At 42.0% G+C, this 23,572-nt stretch overlaps 1 protein-coding gene across 1 annotated transcript in view; it reads left to right on the top strand.

Moving 5' to 3' along the window:
- Larp4B (La-related protein 4B) overlaps positions 1–23,572 on the top strand; it is a 58,249-nt gene that overhangs the window by 6,858 nt on the left and 27,819 nt on the right. Inside the window, exon 3 of the mRNA XM_080273141.1 lies at positions 20,108–20,801. Within this exon, the coding sequence (XP_080129267.1) occupies positions 20,108–20,801 (694 nt within the window). The remainder of the gene's footprint in view (positions 1–20,107; positions 20,802–23,572) is intronic.

Raw genomic sequence — 23,572 nt, 5'->3', positions numbered from 1 at the left:
TCAATGGCCTAATAGGACTAATATATAGGATTGAAATTGGCGCGATAAAAGGATTGTCGTAGAATCTTTGAAGGACCTGGTGGAATAATATTGTGTGGAGAGGGAAAAAATGTTCCCCTATCTAGCAGAAGTGTGTGGTAGGGATTACTGAAGAGGGTTTGAAAATGGCGGGAAAGAATGATTTTTGAACTTCGGAGAATTGTTTTGTTACTGGAAAATATATTGAATGGAAAAACAGAAATTTCCCCAAGCACAAGTGTAAGTTATCCTCGTGCGTGGTCGTGTGGTGGTGTATAGTGGTGGAGTGGAGATGCAGATGGCGGGAAGAAGAATGGTTTTAGAAATGTGGCTGAATTGTTGTACGTCTGGGAAATATATTGCATATAAAAATATGAAAATTCCCGTAGCGCAAGTGTGTGTTATCGTGGAGTGGTGTGGTGTGGTGGTAGCGGCATGGTGTGGTGTGGTGTGGTGTGGTGTGCGGCGCGGTGCACAGAGGGCAGCACGGGGCTCCCAGGGTGCACCGCGGCTCTGCCATGCGGCCGGTGCGGCAGCCATCTTGGATTATCTAGGTCGTCTCCCTTAGGCAAAAGTCCTTAATCTCAGTAAGTTTTTCCGCTGTTGTTACAGTCGCAGGGGCGTGTGCGGGTGCCAGGGACTGTGCAGGGTGTTGGTGCACCTGTAGGAGGGCAGAGGGCGCCAGTACAGGTGCGGGAGGGGCGGGTAGGGTGGTGAAAACTGGGGCAAGGGTCGGTGGAGCGGGAGATAGGGCGGCTGGTGTACCTTGTTGTGGCTCCGAGGCGGGCTTGGTGGTCTTACACAAGGCCTCGTCACCGCCCTGCCACCTCGCCACCACCGCCCTGCCGCAGCAAAGCGGCGTATTTAACCCTTAGCTGGCGAAATAGGGAGGGTGAGGCGTGTAGGTGAGGGTGGGAAGGGTGATCAAGTGGCTGGCATGTTTTGTGGTCATGGTTGTTCTGCCTGGCTAGAGTCGCCTTCACTGCCTCGCCTCCCACGGTCCTCAGGCTCCCCTTTTTTCCCTCTGAGCATGTGGAACCGCGGTGGAGGGCTTTGTGAGGTGGAACAGTGGGTGGTGGTTGGCGTAGCAGACCACCACAATGCAGGGGGAACAGCTGTTGAACCTGCACTCCACCATTACCCCAGTCCCAGTCATCTACCACCACTGACACGCAATAATATCACACCACCAGGCCATTTGAGGCGTAATTTCGGGGCTGGTGAATATTATGTAGGTATTATATAAGTTGCATCATCCATATTGCCACCCCCGTCCTCGATACCACCACCAGCCACCATTTCCCCCGTCCTCGTCATCTACCTTTACTGACACGTAATTCTATCACACCATTAGGCCATCTTGGGTGTAATTTACGCTGTGGTGGATGTTATATAAGTTACATCATCCACTTTACCACCACCTTACGTCCTAACCACCATTTCCCCACTTCTCCTCATCTGCCATCACTGACACGCATTTATATCACATAGTTTGGCCATTTGAGGCGTAGTTTAGGCAGTGGTCAGTGTTTGAAAAGTATTATATAAGTTGCATCATCCACTTTCAACCCCCTCCCATCTTTTGTCCACCACAGCATCCATCCACCACCACTCCTACCACAACATGGCTTTACATATTGTCCTGCCAGTTTTACATGCAGTGTGGTAGCAGTTTAAACCCAGTGATTGTGGTAGTTAGACTTAGATGATGGCATGACTGATTTTTATCTTATTTTTGGAAGTTGTTAGGCTTCTTATATGGTAGTGTTGTGTTAGTCACCTTTACCTACATCCTTACTATTATTATTATTATTATTATTATTTTGGGTGATAAATTTATGTATGTATTTTTTTTATATCAAGTTTTTTGGGTACTTTTTCTTGCATCATTTTTCAATAGTCATCTTGGTCTCGTGCCACTACAAAATTTTTCAGATGATACCGATATATTTAATGCAAAATTTGGATTATTTACGTGGTTGTGCTGATATGTATTTTTGTGTATATTTTTGCTTCGTGTTTCCATTTTGTATTAATCATGCTTTACTTTGGCCTCATGCTACTACTATACACAATTTTCTGGTAATACTGTGACTATTTAGGGTTGTTTACTAACTGGAGTATGTATTTATTTTTGCCTCTTGTTTATAATTGTTTAGGTGTTTTCTGTTGTGACTTTTTTTCCATACCATTGAATTTTATGAAGCAGTCTAATGTTCGTTTTAATTTTTGCTTTTCGTGCCCTAATTTCAGGTACCCCTGTAGATATATTTTTTTTCCATGAATTTGTTATTTACTACATGCTTTTTTTTTTTTACGTAGCACAGTACTACATTCTTCATATTCTCGTGAATTTCGTAACTGTCAGATTTTCACACAGTACATGACGTGACATTGCATAATCGAATTTCCCTTTGTTCCCTTATTTTATTTGTACTGCATTTTGTTTAGTGTTATCTGTTCACATTATCTTCACCTTGAATTTGGTATGAGTTGGTAGATTTGTAATATGACTTTGCATAATAATCGGGAGTTAATTTATGCATTCTTAATCCGCTTAGGCCATGAATGTCACGTGGATTTATTTTTTCCTAGTGATAAATTATGCAGATTAGAAGAAGGCTGTTTGTTTGTGGTCACCCTATATGGGATTTATGTGCCTGGTTATAGATAGATAAATAAAACTTACAGTGAAGGACATGAATTAAGACTTTCTGACACTTAAAGACTTTCATACATCTCAAACCTGTTCACTATCTACCATTTGAGCTGGGGACATTTTGATATTAGTAGTATTGTTATTTATTATTGCTGGCTCCTGAATATTTTAAGTCTCTATCTATCTATCTATTGCCAGACGCCTCAATCCCGTTTGGGGTGGCCACAAACAAATCGACTCCAAGTCGCCCTGTTCCCGCCATTTCACTGCCCTGCTCCCAACTCACACCCCCCTCTCTCATATACCTCTCCACCCCATCCCTCCATCTCATCCTCGGCCTCCCCCTTCCCCTTCCCCCCTCCACCTCACTCACATACACTCTCTTCGTCAGTCTTTCACCCTCCATCCTCTCCACATGGCCAAACCACCTCACTGTGTTCCTCATAACGCTTCCTATCACATCCACACCACAATGCTCCTTTATATCCTCATTCGTCAGCCTCTCTCTCCACGTGACTCCACAGGCTCCTCTTAAATAACTCATTTCCACTGCTCTCACTCTTGTCTTGTGTCCTTCCAACAATGTCCAAGCTTCACTTCCATACGTTAGAGTTGGTATCACAATACTGTCATGTAGTAACTTTTTCACTTCCATGCTCATTTCCCTGTTTCTTATCACTGCTTTCAAAGAACCAGCAACCTTTCTTCCCTGCTGTGCCCTTTCAAGCACTTCACCCTCCAAACCTCCATCCTTACTCATCACACTACCCAAGTACTTAAACGTACTCACATTTTCCAATTCCTCACCATCCAACCTTGCTGCACATTCACTAACTTCACCTCTCTCAAAGACCATCACTTTACTCTTCCCTACATTCACCTTTAGATTCTGTTTCTTACACACTCTCCCAAACTCATCCACCAAGCCTTGCAGCTCCCCTTCGTCTTCACTCAACAACATAGTATCATCTGCAAACAACAGTACAGGGAGTTTCCAAACACTATCCTCTCTCACCAGGGCCACTCCAACTTATTTTAAGTATAGGGTACATATTCTTACTTGAGGGTTTGCTGTTCTTAAGTTGCTTTTACCTTCAATTGCCCCAGTTTTTCATCCTTTTGCAGCTTTTTTCATATAACTTATGTCTGTTTGTGTATAGCCAGATGCCACAATTCCGTAAGGGGTGGCTGTTCGTCTTTGCGTTAGTTACTGGCTGAATTAGTACGGTATTATGGTTTTACATTCTTTCTGTAGACTTCATTGATAGGCACCGTATTCTAGTGTTTGTCTTTTTCTAACTCAGCCTTCAAGTTGGAGTTAGGGAAGTTTCAGGCCAAGTTGCGAATGAAAAGAGCCTAGTTTATATTCATCAGTAATTCATGTTATTGTTTTATTTTCTCATTATTCATTCATTGTGATTTCTCTGTTAATTAGGTTATTTCTTTATCTTGAACCCGTTATTAATCATCTTTTAAGTTCATTTATAACACCATCAGTGTGAGAAAAGAAAAAACTAACAAGGACGTCACTTGAATTGTGTGAAGTGGCCTTGACTTGGCTGAATAGAATTGCCAGGAGGTTAGCAGTAATGAAATAAGAGGTTTCAATGAATGGTTAATATTTGTATCCTTTTACATTATATAGTGTTAAACCTGATGAAGTTCATGTTTTCAAAGTAAGGTAAAGGATGTTATAGATGTGTACAGTACAGTGTTTCCTAAATTATATTAGTTTTTATTTAAGTTGCTTTGAAAGTTCATATTTTATACTGTTACCCAGACTATACAATATATTTTAAGTTCACGTTTTTGAAGTAACAAATGTCGATTATGGATGTACAGGCCACAGTACTTTTTAATTTATATTCGTTCACATTAATGTTGAAAAAGTTGCTGAAAGTTAAATTGTTGTGAAGTTACTCAGGCTCGTTATTTTGGTGAAGCTGACAAATCTGTCCTTTTCTAGTTAACCGGGTTTATGATAATTATGGATGTGTGCTGTACTTTGTCTTGCACTAATATTGAAAATGGCTGTGAAGGATTAACATTGGCTTACTTTTATTTTATACATTGTTACATCTCACAAATATTACCTTTCTGAGTTACCCTGTTTGATGATGGTGGATGTGGTCAGTATCTGACATTAATTTTTGCTTTACCTGAATATTGGCATAATCTCGTCTTTTGCATACACTTGTACTGCCCATTAACTTTGTCTTTTAAATGCCAGACTATCATGATAATTTTCCTTACTTGTCCCAGTTCCAATATTTACCCTTTATAATAATTTTCCTCATTTTTCATGGGTACTGTGAGGTTTATAGACAGCCTTTACTAGCATATGTAACTAGATCTTGGTGTCTGATGGAAACTGAGCTGCAAACTTGAGTAGTGTACCATCTCAGTATTTAACCCCATTGATGTACACTCGCTCCAGAAAGTATCGGTGCACTGTGGGTCCGATGCCATCCGGAACGATTCGACCATGTGGCAGTGACGGTCCGTTAATACCTGTGTATATTATAACATTTACGGCCATTCCCTAAACATTATGAAGGACACGAGGTATCTGATACGGAAGTCATCTATCGTCTGGGATGCCTGCATGGGGGAGGACAGAACCGCAATTACCAGTTTCCTTTGTTCCGTGTGTCATAATATTTAACACATATTCTGCACCGATACTTTCTGGAGCGAGTGTACACCCTTCCAAAAAAAGTATCGGCCCACTTACACCTCATATTTTGAAACATACGAAGTATTGTGATATATGGGGCATACTGTGATTATCTATCTATTGCCAGACGCCTTAATCCCGTAAGGGGTGACCACAAACCAATTGCCTCCGTATCGCCCTGTCCCCCGCCATTTCACTGTGATTATAAATGAAAATATTATCTTAGGCCAGTATTAGAACTTGAAATCGCAAAAAATTCACTTACAGTACTGGTATATGTTTAGAGGCACTAGATTTGTAGATTCACATGTGTGTGCAGAATTAGCTCATTTGCACAACCATCGTACCACAAGGGGCCAGTACTTGTGTGGGAGGCTGTATACAGGACTTATCCTCCTCATGCTGCTGCTGGGTTCTAATCCATCCACAATCACATATTTGGCCCTTAACCTTAGTTTTTTTTACCACAGCTTGGTCAAAATAATATTCATTCCCTGCAGTGCATTTCACATTGCTTATTGGTAGAATAAGACCATTACATAGCATCTCAGCAGTCAGGCAGTTAGGGGGCTGTTTTTGGCCAAGTTACAGTAAAAACAGGTACAGTAACCCTCCTCCCATCCCACAACTTATGCCCTGTGCATTCAAAGATTCACCCACGCCACTTGACAGAAACATTCCAATCATTCAACCATAATTTTCATGCTTGTTGGTCAAGAAGAATAATTTATGCTTCCAAATAAAGGTGAAAGCATGTACATTGTGGTAGAGGAAGTCCTGAAATAGCAATTGAGGTAAGGGAGAGGGAAAAAAGAAAAAAAAAGTGGCTTGGGATTGGTTGCACAAGTGACCTTTTAATGTGCAAGACCTCATATCCTAACACCTTAACCTACCGTACCAGTTCACATCACTTCTCAGTATTTGTTACGCCAGATCTCATGTAGCACACACTGTTCTTAATTCTGCCACTCACCCACATGATCCAACTTAGCAGACTGACTTTTCTGTGTTAATTCTTTACAGTCCACCCTTTATTTTATTAGCTATTTATTATTATTATTATTGCTCACCATCCAGGCACTTGATGTAGTGTTGCTCTTGGGCGACTGCCCTTTCCTCTCTTGCTTCCTTCTTTCCTTCCTTCCTCTTCTGTCTTTCTTTCCTTCTTGCTTTCTTCCTTCTGTCTACAGGTCGCTCTGCACTGAGTGACGAACCAAATGGAATACAGGAAACCATTTACTATGCTGGGTGGTAACCATATAACCAAATTATGGCATCAGGTGGTTTAGTTGCTTCAGTCGGATTGAACCTGTGCAGGTCTATATCCAAGGGGTGATTGGGGTTTATTCATGTAATGCCACTCTGGGATGAGTGAGGCTGGTCACTCGCATCGTAAATGTCGAGACCAACTTGCCTAGCCCCGGGCTCCTACGATTCTCATGGGGCAACGCAGGATTATATGATTATGATTATTATTGTTTATTTTAGGTATATTTTTTTCTCTTGGATGTGATGATGTAACTGTTTTTCTGCAGTTGCCAAGCTTTTATTCAGCGTCACAGAGCTGTTTTGAATTGGAGGGGTTAGATACAGCCGTTATTGCCCCCTTGTGTATGAGAGGTGTTTCCTGAAGCCAAATGAAGTATTCTGTAGCTACAAAATAAGACATTCAGCATAGGTGAGATGGGCTCAGGTTTACCATGAAAATAATATACCGTCCTGTAATGTACCTGTAGACAAATTTATTTATTTATAACATAGGCTCTTCAGTTACAGTACTGGAGGTGGGAACTGTAGCACCAGTATGTTCTCAAAACTGTAATATCAACATGTGGCCATAGTTAATCCATTTGAAAAAACAAATAATTCCACTGATATAGGCAGGATGATTGGTAAGTGGAAGCCAGTTATAACACACCAGATGGGGGAGGCGGTGGCTCAATCAGTAGAGAGGTGGCCTGCAGTCCTTACGGACCCAGGTTCGAATCCCGGCTGGGGCAGGGAACAGTTTAAGGATTTGAATTTCATTAAATAAGGCTTTACTGATCTACCAGAAGACCCGCCGACATGTCGTAAAAATACCCCCGCTAATACCAATACACCAGTCCTGTATGAGACAGCCCTAGCATGTATTCAATATGGACGGTGGGTGTTAGCGCCGAAGTGGTGACATGTAGAGGTGTATGGTATGTAGGAGGACTGCTGGGCCTTGATAGCAGGCTGTGAAGCCTATGCCCAGAGTCGGACACATAAAAAAAAAAAAAAAAAAGAAAAAAAAAGATAAGGATGGGGACGGGTACACATGCCCAAAAAAGTATCAGCCCTCTTAACGGCACGTATCATTCTGAAACATGGACGAGGCATTGTGAAATATGGGGCTTTCTGTGATTGTGAAAACAGTATCTTTGGTAATTATTTGAACTTGAAATTGCAAAAAAAAAAAATGTGAAAACAGTATCTTTGGTAATTATTTGAACTTGAAATTGCAAAAAAAAAAGAAATCACATACTGGGTGGTATATGTTTTGAGGCACCAGATTTATAGATTCACGTGTGTCTGCAGAACTCGATCATTTTCACAACCATCGTACCCTTAGGGGCAGAGACATTTTTGATCGTGTCTACACTATTGCCACAGTGCAGAAATTTATCGACTAAATTCGAATGTGTTGATAATCAGTTTAGTTGTGCCTTATCAGGATGTAACTCCTTTGTTGTATACTTTCACAGTAGACAGAACCATTGCCTGAGTTTGCAATTATAATAAGAGAAAATATAATGTGTAAATTACTGTATTTCATTTCATTTATTAGTTGCATGACTTGTTGAGTTTGAGTGGTCTTTTACAGCTTATTCATTCTGCTGCTAGTTGATTACGTTTGGTTTAGGAGAGGCCTTGTGTATTGAAGGGGTATATGAAGGCTGTATCTGACCTCTCCAGCAGGAAAGGTCTCTCGGCTGAAACTGTCCAGAGAGGTAAGAGTGTACGTAGGATTAACCATCATGTAAATCCTGCCATCGTTAAACTCAGTGTCTTGCGGATGTGTGCCCACTAGACACATATATGGGATGGTACACTAAAAGCACAGATGAGCACCTTTTTTAGAATTCTTAATTAAGCATACACATTAGTGATGTTACAGAATTAGCAGTGCCCTGTCAGCAGCAACTGTGGCACAAAACATAGAAAAAGCATGAAAGTACAGTAGTGGGCTATTTATATAAGGGAGAACGTGAGGCCAAAATTTTCTGGTTAAAATCAAACTCCTTGGCCAATAATTTCCTAACTGCTTCACATTATTATCTATAACTGAACAGTCAGTTATAAGGTAGCTTGAAATTCATGTTGCTAAACCTAATTGCTTAAAGAATAAATGAATTTTTACCACTAATGGTCCAGTGTGGTAGCAGATGATGCTATTTAATATTCAGTGCGCAATGAATCGTTGCTGAAAGTTTTCACAGTGTGTCTGTGAGGTGGTATGTTTACGTTAAGTGATGAAAACTTGACATTATTATTGTTTTAAAATCTGTCTTCGGTAGTTTCTACTTAAACACATTCATCAGACCATACCAAGACCAGCCTCAACGTACAGTAGTCACCCATTCCATGAGCTGAAGTTGCTGTATCATGCTACCGATATTTATATATATAAATATAAGAAACTTTCCCATTTACCTTCTGATATTCAGATGAAAACCTCTGAACTACTGATATATCATTGCCTTGGCTTTCTTCTGTTATAAACATCCACTCAGCATTAGGTACCACATCCAGTGTTAGTTGTGGTTTGGTGACAGCTTGTGCATCTTATATATACAAAAAAAAAAAAAACATTGCATACATAATGAGTTTGGAAACTTGAGTTTTATTAGTATAGCAGTGTGTTGGATCAGTAGTTTGCTTGTGTTAATAAAATTACATAATCTCATCTTGCAAATTCCTAAGAAATGTAGTTTGGAAATGCCAAATATTAGCTTGAAAATCAGAATCAGGTGATTAGTTAATGGGAAATGGTAATATTTTCTTGCTTGTTTTTTTTATGTTGGTATAGTAATCTGATCCTTATCATTGTGTGATCCTTTGACCACCAGTGCTGTTTCAACTAGCTGAAACTAACGTCACTGATTAATGCAACATGTACGTCCATTCATTTGGATTATATCTTTCACGTAAGCCTCACAGTGCATTTGAGCAAGTGTGCAGTTGAAAAATCGTATTATTGAGATCTGATCCATAACTCAATCGGATGTGTACAGCATTTCAGAAGGAGCTCAAAAGATGTAGATAGTTTGTACATAAAAGCAACATATGGACAACAAAAATTAAAAAAAGAGGGGGGGTCCCTTGGGGCTATATTCAATGTACCTTTGCTGCGGTGGTTGATGAAGGAGGTGGTAATTCCTCTTTAACATACTATCGAAACAAGATATGGATGAATAAGGATTTATATTAAGAGCCATATGGGCTTCATACCACCTCTTCCCCAGTGAATTATTCGCACATTACGTCGCACTGTCCCGTTCTGTGTTACTGATGCAGACACACAATGGTGCACAGCACACCACACAAAGATGCAGACACAACAGAAATGGTGTGGGAAACTTATCGTACTGTATGTTGGTGTTAAAACAATAACGTACAGTATAAGTAACCTGACACAAAGGAAGGTGTAAAGTAGCTAAAAGGTCGACAGTGCAACTTAGGCAGGCAAACCTCACTTCATGATTAGGATGCATTGCTAGAAAACCAGTCAGGTAATGGTCTTATTAATTGAACACAGTATATCAGTGGTCTTGTAAATTGAATACATTATATCATGGTTTCAGTGGAGGTGTTTCTGGAAAAGGTTGACCACTTAGATTTACGTTTCCGACACTGAAATTCGTAGTTGTTTCATTTCACAGCAGTTGTTGCTTTTACTCCAACAACACACTTTGTTCAGTCACTGATACACCTAAGAGTGAGAGTTAAAAACAAATCTTGGAACAGACAAATTACAGGGTACTTTAGGCTTGATTGCCAGTGACTGCTGAGATTTTGTAGGGAATCAAAGTGATTACAGATGGGAAAATGGTGACTGTACAGTGAAGAAATAGTTCCAACATCTTATGGTTATACAGATGAATGATGAAGGGAGAAACCTGTACTGTACACAGGAAAAATCATCTGATAAATTACCAATATGCTGGGAATCGAACCAGGGACTCTCAGGTGAGAGCCAGGCAGCATACCACTACACCACAACCTGGTAAAAGTTAACTCACGTTGTCACAATCTTGTAACCAATGTCCCTCCGCCCCCACTGTGGGCATCAAGAGGATGAGTTAACCCCCTGGCACTCGGGCAAGTAGATGCTTTTAATCTATCCCAAGCGCTTATGGCGAGTGTACAGTACAGGTTTCTCCCTTCATTCTGACTTGCCATAAGTGCTTGGGATAGATTAAAAGCATCTACTTGCCCGAGTGCCAGGGGGTTAACTCATCCTCTTGATGCCCACAGTGGGGGCGGAGTGACGTTGGTTACAAGATTGTGACAACGTGAGTTAACTTTTACCTGGTCGTGGTGTAGTGGTATGCTGCCTGGCTCTCACCTGAGAGTCCCTGGTTCGATTCCCAGCATATTGGTAATTTATCAGAAGATGAATGATGGTTTAATGGTTGGTCATAAAACAGTGTGCCTTTGGTATTTGTATCAACCATTGTAGCAGTTAGTACACTGATGAATTTGGCCTAGATGGGTAATGTGTGTGTGGATTGTTGTTGTACTGATACTGTATTTTATATTGTGATGCTGTGCTGCTTAACCCTTCCAGTACCAACCTAAATTAAAGAATTTTTGTGCACCCATGATTGGCCAACCTATCCCATATCAATATTGTAGGTGTTCAAGAAAAACAGTCTTAGCACTTAATGAGTTCGTTACGAAGTCCTGGGAGGGGGCACCTTGCCCTGCCGAGCAACTGCATGTTTGAACTTCCTGTCGCTTGACCTGATGCGGGTATGCTACAGCCAACCACAGTGCAGTTGGATGTAGTTGATAATGACAGTAGCCAACCAAGCATAATGCAACCACGTAATGTCATTTTCATTATATAATGCAGTAGTACCGTTCATGAAAGTCTGACTGTACAACTAAGTAACCTAATAGTGATAGCAGCAGTGCGTTTGGCAACGCTGCGAGTGATTCGAGCCGTTGCCATGGAAACTGCCATGCTGTGACTGGGAGATGTAAACAAAACACTCTGTGTCCACATTGTGTGCCATTCAGTGTCTGTAATTCACTATACAGGTAATGCAAATGTCACTATAATACAAATGTCATCATTAGTTGTCAGGCACTGTACTAACTGTTTCAATGAGCATCACTGTCACTGAGTAAACTAATAATATATGCACACAGTTAGTTATGAATTTATTGAAAGGAAGAGTCACTATCACATGTTTTAGTTATATTTTTACACTAAATTAATTTATATATACACATTTATTTTTTATTCCCCCCCCCCCCTGCATCCGTTTTCTCAGTTACCACATTTTTAGTAGTGTTCTAAGTGTGGTAGTCTATGAAACATTGATCATATCATACTCCAACATCACACTCACTACAATATGATCGTGTTTCTTCCCTTTTGTTCTTGGGGCAGTGTGTGGTGTGTGCGTAGACGTTGCATTGTGGGCTAGGCTTTTCTGTTTTAGGATTTGGGGGATAAACAGACTGGAGTGTCGTTTGATTAGTTGGGTTGGTGCTTCAGGTCTGTGGCGTGTCTGTACAGGGTGTGGTGTAGGCCTTTCCTCTGTCAGGCACTTCGCCAAGATCAAAGTATGGTACAGGACTCTCACTGGTGGTGGTGGCGGTGGTGGTGGTGGAGGAGATACACCACCCTATTCACCCTCACGTGGTCGTTTCCTAGACAAAACAGTTTCATGTTTCCTGTCAGTAGGAAACAGAAATGACATCGGCACTTCCATTTCATCACTGTTATCATCGTCATTATCATTGTGCCAAGTGTGAGGGTGAGTGGGTGCGTCACTCAAACGTGTGGGGAGAATCGGCCTCTCATAGTCCTTGAAATCCCCCTCCCCAGGCTCAAACTCCTCTCCTGAAGTTACCACAGTATCCTCAGAGGTGCTGCTGTGCTCTTGGAGCATTTCCAAGGCCTCAGCAGTGGAAATGGAGGCTTTGTGAGGGTGGTGTGGTGGCCCGGAACTCAGCTTGTGGTAGGAGTGGGTTGCCAGTTACTGATTAATGTGATAAAGCCATACAAAGCCTTACATCATGAATATTTTGTTTCCCATGTGGTGGAAAAAAATCCAGAAATTTCCTTGAATATCTTTCAGCCATCATTGGTCCCTCATGCACAAAAATTTGAACGCTGTTGCTTAGAGGGTTAGACCACTTCAGTATGGTGACACCTTTTTCATTATATTCTTGTTGCTGCCAAGAGATTTGATTCAACTGGAGTTAGTATTTACAGTCAGGTCGCCTAAGGTGCGGCTAATTGGTTCTGAACCTCACCCGTGCCATAGAAAACTGTGCCATACAAATAACTAAACCTATGGGGAAAAGGGTACAGCAGTTGGTTCTGGATGTTTTGCCCAAAGTCCCCCTTTTCATCCCACTTTTCCCCATTTTTCCTCACTTAACAAATGCACACAATCAAGCAATCAGTCAGTGCATGTATTACACGTAACAATAGGCACAAAAAACGGGAGGGTGATCAGCCTTATGTCTACTTGGGCAATACCACGCATTACAGATTGAGTGAAAAAAAATCTCGGCCAAGTAGACAGATCAGCTGACCGACCAAAACGTTAAAGATGGCGGAGGCTGCGTGGTCAAGCATTGATTGAAAAAGTTTACAGTATATGATAAAGTTTGTATGCTTAAGTGTAAACAAAAGTCACATTTAACACATTAATAATCATTCTTATATACGTGATAATGATGATGGGAAGCATTAAACCTCGTCTTAGCTCAGAGACAGGTGCTTCGTCACTAACCTGTTCATAGTGGTTTTGCGAGCAAACCTATAAACTAGTCACAATACTGAAAGAAACTTTAATGTTTCATTATTTAACACAATGAATTTGGTGAAGCTTAACCTCCTCATAAAAAAGAAAAAAGTCCACAGTTGGAGCTGAAGTGGTCGCCATCTTTGTTTACAAACAGGGGAGCGTGCCAACCGCATATGTTGTATTCTGATAGCATCCATATGTATGAGGTGCTACCCAAAAATTCCCAAATTTGACCAAAGAAGGAAAAAAAACTTCAAGTTGTCTGAATCACCACCATCCCCTTCAGTAGTCTTCTTGGGATTGCATACATTGATCCCAGCACTTCTCCCATGATTGGGATGCATTCTGGAAGTCCTTGAGCATCAGCTTGCTCAGGACCTACTGCAGTTCCTCCTGGTTCTCCTCAGTGGTGTCGGGGGACATGGTGGCTCAGTGGTAGAGCATCAAGCTCGTAATCAGGGGATTGTGAGTTCAAGCCTCGCTCGGGATTGCCGTGCCGGGAGTGGTAGGGCGCTCCTGTAACCTAGCGGGGCTATATGATCCAATACAGGGCCTAGCTTGGGGGAATTCCATTTCTCCCACTTCCTCAGTGGTGTGAAATCTTAGTCCAGTCAGTTGGATTTTCATTTTTGGGAAGAAGAAAAAATCACAGGAGGCCATATGTGGTGAATATGATGGGTGGGGGACAACCGGCATGTTTTTTTTTATGCCAAATATTACAGAACAACAAGGGCTGTGTGCTTGGATGCATTGTCACGGTGAAGCACCCATTTGTTCATGCCCCATTTGTCTGGACATTTTTGTGTGTGTTGCATGACAAAATGTGTTGGCAAGTTCCATGTAATAGGCTAACAGTGTCACAAACATCGTGGATTGCTCTCCTGTGGTTGCAGGAACTTTGGCCACGTTGTCAGGAGTTGAATGGTGGAAGGGCGACCAGAACTTGCATCGTCATCTGTTGACGTATGTCCATTTTTAAACGCTTAGACCAGTCATAGGTTTGTGTAACCTGCAAGCATTGTCACCAAATGCTTGTTTTAACATCTTATGAGTTTTTGCCGCATTCTTCCTTGGTTTCACACAACACTTTCTGCACCTTTTTTTTTTTTTTTTTTTTTTTTTTTTTTTTTTTTTTAATAACAGAACGGAGGAAGGAAAAACAAATGGAGAAAAAAAATAATCCATACACCAGATTACTGGTGTCCTCTGTTCATAAAATATCTGTAACAGTTAGACTTGAACAGTTGTAGGTTGAAATTTGGAGGAAAACAACTCTGGGGAAGCGAGTTCCAGAGAGATGCAGTTCGGGGAATGAAAGAATTCTGATAGGCAGAAGTTCTGCAATATGGTTGAGTGACATTCCAGTCATGAGCGCTACCAGATGCCCGTGTAGCACGAGGGAAGGCATGGAGAGGTGGCACCATGGACGCAACTTCGTCTGAGCATTTGCCAAAAAAATATCTGTAAAATAATGCAAGGGAGGCAACATTCCTTCTTACTTGCAGGGGAGGTAGTCTGTATGTAATGGCAGGGTTGTTAATGATTCTAACAGCTTTAGTCATTCTCGTCCGTTTTTGAGATCACAAAATTTGCAAACTAACCCAAACACAACAAAAGAAAAAAACACATGCAGGCAATGCATCCACCCTGCACAACACCACTTGACACATTAACAAAGGGTGCATCCGCAGCCATTTACCATCCATACTCTTTGTGGCAAGTGGTTTCTGCCTTGCTTTTAAATTTCATGAACTTTGGGTAGCGCCTCGTATTATTTTAGCACCTTATATTACTTTATTCACAGATATTCGTTGACTTCACTGGCCATTACAGTATGAGTCCAAAGATTTATTTTCTCCATTTTAATTACTGGACCAGGTTAGGATAGGCATCATAAGGGGTTAGTGAAGGCTTATGTAACCATCAGTTTGAAACATCTCTCAAGCTGAATCAAACTTTGATGAGGTTGTAACAAGGAAGTAAATGTGACCACATTTGACTAAATGGGTTAAATAAAAGATTAAATATTTGAGTGTTCAGTTAAGAAATCTGGTAACGCAGTACAGTATATTTAAGCCAAGAAACCATTTACAACGTGGTAATCATATAACCAACCCATACGTGCTCCCTACGTGTCAACAAGTGGGTTGGTGGAGGGTTAGTGCCCCTCCCCATAAAACCAATAACTCAGAGTCAAATGGCCACCCCTTACAGGATCATGGCATCTGGCAATAGATAGATAGCAGTGTTGGTTAACCAGTTCACCAGTGGTCTGTCTGAAGCTGATTAGAATAGCACCAGGTTCCCATAAATGAGGTGAATGGCATTTTTTAAAATAATTATGAGGAGGGGTTTCTCTGATTTGATTCTCTGGCATTATCAGGGAGAGGTTCAAAATAATCAATTAATGTATGAGAAAACATTGATACTGTACTTTATACAACACCAAAGTGACAGTTTTCTTTTAACTACTGCAAGTATAGGAAGAACCTGTAACAGTGTGGAGGGTATTTAAACCTATTTCCAACCCCTCCAATTTGAAGGATCTCCCTTTCCAATAAAATAGTTTGGAGATAGCAAGATACACACAAGCAAGATACACACATACACGCACGTGCACACAATTGTAGTCAAGGGAGTTGAATATTATCTAACGTCTGAACCAAGTACAGTAGTAGTTACATAATCAGTTGGCCTCTGTGCAAATGGTTTGTAAACAGCAAACAGCTGGTACCATTACCGTCCATAGCATTTCTAAAGAGTAGGTGGTTTGAACTGGTTGAAATGTAGTCATTTTAACATACAGTAGGGTGGTGGAGATTTTGTCTGCACTGAAATAGTGCGGAAAGGAAGAAATTGATATCTACTGTGGCAAATCAGGTGAAGAGAGAAAACATGGATACCACAGGTGAGCAGTATGTGAATATGAGGAAAGAAAGGTAGTGATGAACAGTGGGGATATTTAAGACACCTGGAGAGAGCATTACAAACAGTTGTTGAATGAGAAGCTGACTGGAACAGGAAAGTTTTGGAGCCAGTAGATCTGGTGTTTGGCCCTTGGCCTTTGATTGAGCAGGGCAATAGGCAGGATGCAGGTGGTGAAGGCAGCTATTGTGTCAGGGTTGACTTCTGAAATGTTGAAAGCCTCGGTAGATATGCCGATAGCAGTGGGGTTAGTCACTGACGTGATAAATGTGATTATACATGAGTGTGTTGACCCAGATGATTGGCTGGAGTGCTATTGTAATTGTATACAAGGGTAAGGGTGACACCCTGGAAAGAGGAAATTAGAGGCAGAAAACATTTGGACCAGATAATCAGGGTAGTGGAGAAAGTTCTAGAATGTATGATTAGAGAACCGGTGAACATTGACAAGATGCAGTTTGGGTTTATGCCGGGCAAAGAGACCACTGATGCCAAGTTCATTGTTCGACAGCTTCAGGAAAAATATATAGGAAAGATTTATTTATTTATTTTTTATTTATTTATTTGTTTATTAATTTATTTTTTTTATTATTTTTTGGAGGCCTTTGACAATCTCTAGAGAGGTGGTGAAATGGGCAATGAGAAAGCTTGGAATTGAGGAGTGGCTTGTTATGTGGGTGCTTGCAACCAGGTAAGGGTAAATGGAGATTTGAGTGATGGAGTTTTCTGTTATTGTTGGTGTGCATCAGGGGTCAGTCTTGAGTCCCTTGTTTATCATGGTTCTTGAAGCCCTGTCACGTGGCTTCAGAAATGGACTCCCATGGGAGATGTTGTATGCTGATGATTTAGTGTTGATTGCAGAGAATGAAAGGGAGGCAGAGGAAAGATTTAGGAAGTGGAGGTATGGTGTGGGACAGAAGGGCTTAAGAGTAAATACAGATAAAAGTGATGGTATCTACGGCTGGTGGTAGTACTGTCAAAGAAGAGAGAGAGAGAGAGAGTGGCCTTTTGTGATTTGCTGCAAGGGCATGGGAAGTACTGTAATTCCATCTTGTGCAGCATTTGTGATGAGTGGGTGTGTAAGAGATGTAGTGATATTAGAGGTAGACTGCGAGATAATACAGATTTCATGTGTGTGGTGTGTTGGGGGGAGCATTTGGAGATTGCCAGGTGTGAAAAGGATTGATCCTGCTGGTGAGTTTCGTGTGTGTGGATGAGTTATTGCTTGAGACGTTATGTGCTGGAGGTGGGGCTGGAGCTAGCTCTGTGGCTAGAGTGAAGGGTGGTTGGAAGAAGTTCAGGGAGTTGTTGCATCTCCTGACATTGAGAGGGCTCTTCCTTCATGCTAAGGGATCTTTGCAGCATGTGTTAGGAGTGTAATGCTGTGTGGTAGTGAGACCTAGGCAGTAAAAATGGTAGTGAGACCTGGGCAGTAAAGGGAGAGGATATTCACGGGCACAAGTGGACAGAAATGACAGTGATATTAGGTGGATGTGCAGTGCGTCCTCAAGTGCGAGGCCTCGGGGGACTGGGTGTATGATGGAAGAGTTGAGAGGTAGGATGGGACTGGAGTGTGTTGGTGTTGTAATGAGTAGAGGATAATTTAGATGGGTTGGACATGTGGAGAGGATGGGGGATAATAATTGGGTGCAGAAAGTTGTAAGTGTTAACATTCGGAGTAGGGTTGCACGAGGTTGACTGATAAAGACCTGGGATGAGGTCATAGAGTGTGACTTCAGGGATAAGGGACTTAGAGGGAAGCTGCCAGAGATTGAGCAGCATGAAGAGCTGCCATTAGGTGACCAAGGCCAACACTTGCAAGCATGTTGGAGCGCTTGAAGTTGAAATGAAAGGTGACATTTCTTGTAGCTCCATGGCAGTATATGGGTGTGTCCACACTTGTTGAACATATGTTGACAACACAGCTGTCAGCGTGCTTGGATGCATGCATGCAGCAGTATTTAGACATGTATACAAACATGTTTCAGTAATGCTTTGAACCTGCTTGCAGCAGAGCTGATACAATAAGCGTGTCTGTACAAGGCAGCAATGACCATCATCGATGTGTAGGAAACATGATTTGATTACTGCTGTTCTGAACGTAATTTCAGGTTGTTCATTACTATGTTGTTCACATGTTGCCAGCTGTTGAGCACAAGTGTGGGTGTACCGTAAGACATTATTGCAGCTCAGCATTCTTTCTGTGGAACTTTCGTGAATTGTTAATTTCTTGCAACTCAAGTGTTCAGGTATGAGGGTAAATTAGGCCAGGTTAAAGTGGAGTTTTTACCAGTATTCCATATGCAGTACCAATGCATCCAGTGATAAACATGTCTCATAAACTTGTGTTTCTTCAGAGTCCTCTTTTGTCGTGTTGTGTTTATCTTATTTTAAAGAACAGTAAATATTATTTTAATTTGAATATTTTTGTTAGGTCCACGTGGTAGCAGTACCTCCGTTGGATAAAGAAATACGTGTTAGAAACAAAGTTGTCATGTGCTGGTGTTACTGGCACTGTCATTGCAGTTTGGGGGGGGGGGGAGACGTGTGTTGACTGGGAAACAGAATCCTTGCTTATGATTGCAATGTTTTTATGTTCAAACTGGAAAACTGTGTTGTGGTCAGCCTTCTGGTATCATATTTGTTGGGATATTTCTGTGTTGAGAAGGCAGAGCAAGGAGAAGAAACCAATTATATGATATGAGTGCAAAGAATAATGTGCTTTGAAGGTTCAAACAAAAAGCATATAAATAGCATGGTACCAATGCAAAGGAAGGCCATTTTAAAGGCTGAATTTCTTCTGGCCACCCATCCATCCATCCAATTTTCCCTTTCTTCCTCTACCTTAAAAGCACCTTGCATATCTTTCCCCCACATAGATAGTCAGACAATTCTCATATAAAGTAATAGGTATTGTACTTTGTAACGAACAATGTCATGGGTTCTGGGGAGGGGTTGAGGTTGGTGTGGGCTGGTCTATGGCAATATGTGGTCAGCAAGAGGGAGGAGGGAAGTAGTGAGGGAGTAACACAGGGTAGATCATGGGGTGAGCAGTAAACACTTGGAACTTGTGAGTTGGCAACAGCAAAGCATAATAACCTGAGTGGGCGTTATGCACTGGTGTACCTGCCATGAGTCAAGTGTGACATAATAGTGACTGTGCGTGTCCAGATCAAACTGTCACTTGTGAGAGAGGTCATGGTTTACTCAGTGTTCTAGAAATTGACTCTCTGCATAAGGAGCCAGTGTAGGTTAAGGATTTGTTATATATGATACCCTTGTTGAGTCAGTTTGTTACTTTTCCTCTGGGTCGTGATAACAGGGAGAGAGATGAAACATTTAACTGGTGGAGGAGTTAAGGCAAGATGTTGTGTAAGGATAACTAGATATTACAAGATCTGAGTGGGAGAGAATTAAGGATTGGTTGTATTAAACGTATGTCAAGGTTGTTGTGTTTCACAGTGCTCTTAAATTCATCTGATAGGGGGATTATATCAACAGCATAAATGTGACATTTACTCTTATTCATAAGGATTTAGAAGTATATTTCATCCATCCATCATGCAAAGCAGTATAGGAGCCTGGGGCTAGACAAGCAAGACAAGAATGTCATGGCCTTTCACAATGTAATGTGTGATAAACCTTAACCACCTAAGGTTTGCATGTGCATGCACTTACCTGCAAGTTTTATTTATAAGTCAGAAGCAGTTATACTGTATACTTTATGTTTACTTCAGCTGGAGTTCCAGCAAATGCATTCAGAATCCACCCCTATGTTATTAATGATTTAATATTTGTTTCTTGTTGCAGGTTACCCCTTCATGAATGGGGATGTCGGGCAGCAGATTTGTGGGGTGTGTCCCCCTACAGCAGATACATCTGACGGCAGCATGGCCGTAGACAGCCCAGTGGAGGTTGCAACCCCCGTGTATCCCAGCGAGGCCAGCCCCGCGGGGGACTCAGCCCCACCCAAAACTCTACTTTTGCCTGCCAAGTCTCCTGAGGTGATGGCGGCAGCGGGCAGCCAGCAGGAGGGAGCTGTGGTGCCCTCCACCCCTCTTACTAGTGCCCAGCAGAATGGTGAAGTCTCCCCTGAGGACAGCCAGCCAAGTGCCTCACCCCAGCCAGCCAGTCCCCTCCCAACCCCACCGCCTGGACCTGCACACAGTGATGCCTCCACCCAGGGCACACCTACTCCACCCCAGGATAAGGTGGAGGTCACGGTGGTATCAGGGGACGGTGAGAGTGCAAGTGGGGAGACTATTACTGGAGAGAGTAGTGGTGGTGCGGCGGGAGATACTGTGAGTGTAGAGACTGTAGTGGGCGCCACTGGAGAAGTTGGCAGTGGGAGTGAGACTCAAGGCACACAGACCACCCCAGCCCCGACCCCCACGCCTGGCACTCCTGCCCCACCCACCACTCCAGCTCATGCACAGCCCCAGCCACTTACCAGGGACCAGATTAAACAGCTGGTGGCACAGCAAGTGGAGTATTTCTTCTCAAGGTACAGCATCTCATAGTTTTGTTGAAGCCTGAGTAGTTTTAATAGAACCAAGATTAATTTTAAGAAGCTGGCTTGTTGCTGTGGACCTTGTACAATACTTTTCACTTAAACCTATCACAGATTTGTCTCTGATAGCGTATCTCGCATAATTCATTTGCAGAATGACAGTACTTCAGCTGTGCTTCCCTCACACAGCACTTCATGACCAGTACCAGTCTTTGTGTTAATCCTTTGTTACAGCTCTGTATTGAAATGGCAATTTTAGGAGAGGTTAGAGTAAAAAGGGAGTCGTAAATATTAATACAGAAACACACCATCTCTTACTGTATCAATGCTTGGTCAGTCCTTTTAACAATAAACATGAGAACTGGAACCATTTTTAAACTTTACAGCGTGTTTCACCAGGCTTTTTGCTATTAGAAGTTAGAAAATGCATTATTGTTTTATTGTTTCTGGATGCTTGAATGATGGGCAGGAGTGACACTGGGCATACTGTTGTTAATTTTCCTATTTCCCTGCTTTCTCTTTCTGTTTCTTGGGTCCTCACTGAGGTTGGTGTGGTTGATGATGTAATGTGGCTTATGTTTTTGTTTTTAAAGGCTCCAACATGCTTGCATGTGTCGGCCTTGGTCACCTAATGGCGGCTCTCCATGCTGCACGATCCATTGCAGCCTCCATGTTCAGTCCCTTAACCATGAGGTCACACTTAATGACCTCGTGCCATGTCTTTCTCGGTCTACCCCTCATAACCCCACCCCCAATATTAACACTTCTCTCCTTCCTCACCCAATTATCATCCCCCATCCTCTCCACATGTCCAAACCATCTCAATTTACCTCTCCTCTTCACAACACCAATACACTCCAGTCCCATCCTACCTCTCAACTCTTCCATCGTAAACCCAGCCCCTCCAGGCCTTGGACACAGGGACGCACTGCACATCCACCTAATCATTGTCATTTCTGTACGTCTGAGCCGGCGAATATCTTCCTCCTTCACTGCCCAGGTCTCACTACTATACAGCATTACACTCCTAACACATGCTGCATACAAAGACCCCTTAGCATGTAGGGAGAGTCCTCTCAATGTCAGGAGAGGCAAGAGCTCCCTGAACTTCTTCCAACCACTTCTCACCCTAGCCACAGAGCTAGCTCCAGCCCCACCCCCAGCACACATGTCTCCCAGATAACAAAACTCTTCCACACACTCAAGAGATTCACCAGCAAGTTCAATCCTGTCACATCTGACAATCTCCACCTGCTCACCCCAACACACCGTACACATAAAATCAGCATTATCTCGCAGTCTACCTCTGATATCACTACATCTCTTATGCACCCATTTATCACAAACAACGCATAAGATGGAATTACTTCCCACGCCCTTGTGGCAAACTGCACATGGCCACTCTCCCTCGTCTCTGACAGTACCGCCACCAACCCAAGATATCATCACTTTTGTTTTATTTGCGTTTACCCTTAAACCCTTGTGCCCCATACCATCTCTCCACTTCCTAAACCTTTCCTCTGCCTCCCTTTTGTTCTCTGCAATCAACACCAAATCATCAGCATACAACAGCTCCCACGGGAGTCTGTTTCTAAAGTCATGTGAAAGGGCTTCAAGTATATACCATGATAAACAACATGGGACTCAAGACTGACCCCTGATGCACACCAACATTCACGGGAAACTCATCACTCAAATCTCCATTCACTCTTACCTGGGTGTGAGCACCCACATACATAGCCATAACCACCCTAACCAGCCACTCCTCCAAGCCAAGCTTTCTCATTGCCCACTTCACCACCTCTCTAGGGACTCTGTCAAAGGCCTTTTCCAAATCAACAAAAACAAAATAAAGATCCCTTCTCCTACCAATATATTTTTCCTGAAGCTGTCGAACAATGAATATAGCATCAGTGGTCCCTCTACTTGGCATAAACCCAAACTGCATCTCATCAATATTCACTCTTTCTCTAATCATACCTTTTAAAACTCTCTCCATTACCTTCATTATCAGATCTAAAAGCTTTATACCTCTATAATTTCCTCTTTCCAGGGCATCACCCTGCCCTTTATACACATTTACAATTACACTCTTCAGCCAATCATCTGGGACAAGACACTTTTGACTTTTTGTTGTTTTTGGGACCCTGGCTCATCTGAACATGAACCTGGTGGACTGCAGGTTGAAATAGGCCAGTGATTCACCAACCTCAATTTGAGGGGAGAGGAAATGACGTATTGTAGAGTAATCCTCAGTTGTAGTTTTTCTCATTAGAAGGGAGAAAGGGATAAGGGACTTGGGGAGGCTGCCAGAGATCGAGCAGCGTGGAGAGCTGCCATTAGGTGATGAGGCTGATGCATGCAAGCTTGTTGGAGCCTGTATAAATGAAACAAAACGAAATAAATTTAAGCATACAAATGATCAGTATGTATTGGTCTTGTAAAGAGTAGTAGTTATGTTGTTACTATTATAAAGTTTACAGGTTATTTCTCCCACATAGTCTGTTAAGAAGAATTAAGTTCAAGTATGGTGATGAGAAAAATAGTACATAATCAGATTTTCTTGGCATGGCATTTCTTTATTTGTAGGATATTTGTGGTAGAAAAGTAGGAACGAATGTAAGGGATGCAAGTGAAGAATGGTAACAAATGAGAAAAAGGTGTGTGAGAAAATGCTGATAAATCGGAATAAGGGATGAAAGTGGGAGAATGGTGATAAATCATGCAAGTGAAGAATGATAATAAATGAGAATAAGGTGTGCAAG

The sequence above is a fragment of the Coenobita brevimanus genome, chromosome 53 (genome assembly GCF_032717465.1).
Source record: "Coenobita brevimanus isolate Jiangsu-jjx chromosome 53, ASM3271746v2, whole genome shotgun sequence".
Lineage (NCBI taxonomy): Eukaryota > Metazoa > Arthropoda > Malacostraca > Decapoda > Coenobitidae > Coenobita > Coenobita brevimanus.
Note: the sequence above shows the minus strand (reverse complement) of the source record. Positions and strands in the feature narration are given on the sequence as shown.